The 4,478-nt window shown below is 33.6% G+C and overlaps 1 protein-coding gene across 1 annotated transcript; it reads left to right on the top strand.

The window, feature by feature from the left end:
* The first annotated feature begins 615 nt into the window (after positions 1-615).
* On the top strand, positions 616-3,736 carry LOC125663446 (uncharacterized). Its single transcript, XM_048895728.2, has 3 exons — positions 616-817; positions 1,321-1,988; positions 3,668-3,736. The coding sequence occupies exons 1-3, from the start codon at positions 616-618 to the stop codon at positions 3,734-3,736; spliced, it is 939 nt and encodes a 312-aa protein (XP_048751685.2).
* Positions 3,737-4,478: the final 742 nt, after the last annotated feature.

Raw genomic sequence — 4,478 nt, 5'->3', positions numbered from 1 at the left:
CTTTTATTTTGCTTGTCAAGAATTATAGACAACTGTGAAGTCAACTTTCCATAAGACTGTACTCTCTTTACTTTGAAGAACAGGGCTATGAGCCTGTAATGCCAATCCACCAATAAATGAAACAACCATTCCTGAAGCTATACCAGGTAGCAGACAGATATCTGCCTGGGACTGAAAAATATCACTAATTGTACCTCATTTTGAATTCATGCCATAATTTATTTCTTTTATAAATATAAATACGAGCTGACCAAGCTAACACCAGCTTGGATTTATTTCTGTTGTTAAATATCACGAAAACAATACTCAAATATTACCGGTAAGATATATATAAACAAATTTATATACTTTTATGATCTATTTTACATGACATGCATTTTTACAAACATTTACGAAGTTGACGTGTCTTTTATTTTACCTTGGAAAATTCTACATTAAGAAAACATTGTGTTTATTTGTTTCAGTTCATGTAATAGCACGTATTCTCGAATTTTCCCGCGATAGGGGGCGCGACGGTTCTAGAGGTGGTTAACTGAGCGTTTGATTTTCGCGTCATCGCTTGAGTGTAATGTAAACAATACCGTATATCGCCAAGAAACGTCTATTAAAGCAAAAATGCCGCAATATTGCTGTGTCCCAGGGTGCAATAACTCAGGAGGACACACATTTCCATCAGATCCGGAGCTACAACAGAAGTGGGTCGTCGCTATCAAGAGAATCGACCCCAAAACGAAACGGTTATGGAGGCCTAAGAAACATGATGTTGTTTGCCATTTCCACTTTCGAACAGATGACTACAGAAATTCTGGGCTATTAGGTACTTCTAAAAGCAAATTTTACATTTTATTTATTTGATCATTCATTTCCTCGTTTATTGATTTTGTGTATTGTTCAATTAACATTTTGATATTGAAGTTCGTGTTGCTTTGTGGTTTCTTGTTTCTTTTTCAGTTGATACTCATGCAAGTCCTTGAAGTATAGCTAATGCCTCAGACAGTACCATACAGATAAGATTTATTTATTTATGAATAGCCATATGTAATGGTTATCAAAGCTAATAGAAATAAATAGGCCTAGAAAGATATATATATATAAATGGGAGGCCTCCTTATTATGAATAAATTACCATGTACTGTAGGCCTACATGAATGTTCCACCGATTTCTCTTTCATAGCAAGGGATATTCAAGTTATTATTTAAAAGATCTCTACCTTTAGCATATATAAATAGATTAATAAATATGTCCTGAAATTGAAAGTTATAAAATGATTTATTTTTTAATGTTTCATGAATTCTATGATGTCCTAAATATAATTTTAGGAGACCGTTCCTGTTTGAAAGAAAACTCAATTCCAACAGTGTTTAAGTTTCGGAACAGCATTACTGATGAGTCGCCTCGAGCGAAGCGGTACAAAAGCAGAGAGGTCTGTGATGATTTATCTTTTCAAGAGCTTGATAATTTAGATATTCAATGTGAAACTGAAGTCACAACGATGGGGGAAAGTTCAAAACCAGAATCATGCTGTCCTAATACATGTGATGAGGAAATTCAGTGTGAAATTCCTTCATCAGTGAAATACTCAATCGATAATTTCCGTGTAGACGATAGAGCAATTTTGTATTACACTGGGTTTGATGATTTTGACCACTACATGATGTTCTTCTACTGCTTGGGGCCTGCTGCATTTGAATTAAAATACCAATGCTCCCTACTACACCCTAAAGATCAACTGTTTATGACCCTTAGGAAATTGCGACAGGCCAAAGATGATGTAGAGTTGGCATTGCTGTTCAAAGTTTCCGAATCAACTGTATCCAGGGTAATAGTCCAGTGGATAAATTTCCTGTATTTCCAATTAAAAGAGCTCAACATCTGGCCGTCTAAGGATATAGTTGAGGAAACCATGCCAGTTGATTTTAAGAGGAAATTTCCGAAAACAAGAGTAATTCTTGATGCAACTGAGGTTCCTATTCAGAAACCCTCGCATGTAAACTGTCAAAGTGTAACTTGGTCAAATTACAAACATAAGAACACATTGAAAACCATGATTGGGTGCAGTCCTAAAGGTGCTGTTACTTTCATATGGAGGTTCAGCAAGTGACCGGCAGATAATTGAAAAATCATGTTTGCTTGATCCAACCATAAAGATGTTTGAGAAGGGAGACAGCATTATGGCTGATAGAGGAATTATGGTTCAGGATTTGTTTGCTTGTCGTGATGTAGCTGTGAACACACCCACCTTCTTGAAGGGGAAATCGCAGCTAGAAGCACATGAAGTTGTCAAAGATAGGAGAATATCATCAAAACGTATTCATATCGAGAGAATTATTGGATTAAGCAAGAGTTACAAAATTCTGAAACATGGCATACCATGCAGCAAAATTCTGTTAGGTTCTAGAATAGTTTTCATATGTTTTGCCATATCTAATTTCAGGAAGTGTATTGTACACAAAAATGCATAGACTTACAGAGCTTCCAGAACTTAAAGAATTCATTGAAGTCATGAATACATAGAATGTATACTTGTTACATGTATTGCTTGATGAAAGTATAAGTTTGAAGAATAAGGGCATGCGCAACATTTCTGATATTTTCTAAAAAAAACCAAACATTTCATCTCAAATGGAAGAGTTCATGTATGATTTCCGAAATAGGTTTCAATTTTATATTGTAGTTTGTGTATTGGCCTTGGTATCTCAGTGGTTGGATTAACTAGTAATTTAAACTATGCTAACTCTATAACAGATGTGGTAATATACCTCAAGAATTTTTGTAGAAACGAGATAGAATGTCATAAAAAATTATATATAATTTAAAAATGTTGCGTATGTCCTTAAATACCAAGTATGAAATAAAATAAGATAAAGAGACAACATTGACTGCATACAGTAGTTCATTTAATTGCAACATGATACATAATGATTTATTCAGTATTTCATTAGTAGTTTAAAGTAAGAGATGTGACTGAATTCCTCAGAAATCAGAGGAAAACTGGTCAAAAAGGGAGGAAAACACCTCACCCTACCTGGAAAAATATCATTTTCTGCCACTTTAGATCAAATCCAGAGTGTTTCATTTTTTCGAAAATTGAGCAAATCAGAGGATTTCCTCTGAAAAGATGAAAAATCACACCCCTGTAAAGTCTATCGGATATATACCATATGAGAATAAACGTTCACAAGATCTTGTAACAGATGGACAGAAAATACAAAAACAATGTCTCCCCATGGAAAAGAGGCGACATAATTTATATGACCTGTTGCTTGTGACAAGCTGGCCCTGTATTTTATCATCATGACATCCAAAATTGTGTAAGTAACAACACATTCTAATAATGTGGTATTTTACATGTAAATTAGTACAAGTCACAGATATGTTCATAATTTTGATGCAATGAATGGTCTGTAATATTTCTCAAAAAATACTTTCAACTTTGGCAACAAAGAATTTTCACAGTAATATGTGTCAAGAGGGATTTTCTGAACAAAAAGATCCCTAAGAGTAAAAACAACAAAATAACAAAATTTTCTTTTGCTTATGTACAGCTGACCATGTATTTGATCATAATAATTATGGGACTTTTTCAATACAACATTTTCATTGTCATCAAACATATGATATTTGAAATGTGCTCCTGGTTTGACCATTTCATTTTTTCCACTGTAGGAGCATTTGACCTCAACAATTGCAGAATCATCCACAACTGCATCTGGGGATGCTCCCAAATATGGGTAGTCTAAACACACAAAAAGCCCCATTCTTTTGTTTTTATACAAAACTTGTCGTCAAACAATTTCAAAGCTTTTTTTTTCTTAATTTTTCCCATGTAAAATAGCTTTGGTTTTGATACTTGAGCACATAAGGGAACTACATAACTTATTTGTATTGCGTCGACAAGTAGCCTTGCAGACTTCCCCAAATCGTGATGCAGTTAGCCTCCACTCCCTAGCCTCAAACCATTTCGAGTTTCTGCTCTGTCCTCTAGTTGACACTTCTATGTGGTGAATTTTGCGTTCATCGACCTACAAATATTTCATCATTTTTTAGAGAAACATTTATTAGACCTAGTAATTATATAAAATAATAACTTGTAATAATGGCATGTTCACAATGAAAATCAACTTAATGTATTATATATTGGTATCATTTAACATGAATTCATCTGGTAAACATAAACAAAATTTTACGTAATAGTATTTCTGCATCACGAAAAAAATTGTGAAAATAACATTATGTATCAATATTGTTGATAAACCCATGAAAAGGAAAAAGGGGAAAACTTTTTAAATCAATGCAGTTTTATACAAGATTTTCATACATTAATTTCTAATATTTTTTATACATGTCTTTAATAATTACCTACCATCAAAGCATTATCAACCATTTGTTCTGTAAGTGGCAAAGGACCATAATCATGCATCATGGACACAACCTATGTTTTAAAAGAAAAGAAAATTGCAACACTATCAAGATGATT

Source organism: Ostrea edulis, chromosome 8 (assembly GCF_947568905.1).
Source record: "Ostrea edulis chromosome 8, xbOstEdul1.1, whole genome shotgun sequence".
Classification (NCBI taxonomy): Eukaryota; Metazoa; Mollusca; class Bivalvia; order Ostreida; family Ostreidae; genus Ostrea; species Ostrea edulis.
This window is presented reverse-complemented; position numbering and strand designations above follow the sequence as displayed.

Coding starts and splice junctions, on each gene's coding strand:
- LOC125663446 (XM_048895728.2), top strand. CDS start 616: ATGCCGCAATATTGCTGTGTCCCAGGGTGCAATAACTCAGGAGGACAC. Junction 818..1,320: donor CAGAAATTCTGGGCTATTAG/GTACTTCTAAAA, acceptor ATATAATTTTAG/GAGACCGTTCCTGTTTGAAA. Junction 1,989..3,667: donor CTATTCAGAAACCCTCGCAT/GTAAACTGTCAA, acceptor TTTCCACTGTAG/GAGCATTTGACCTCAACAAT.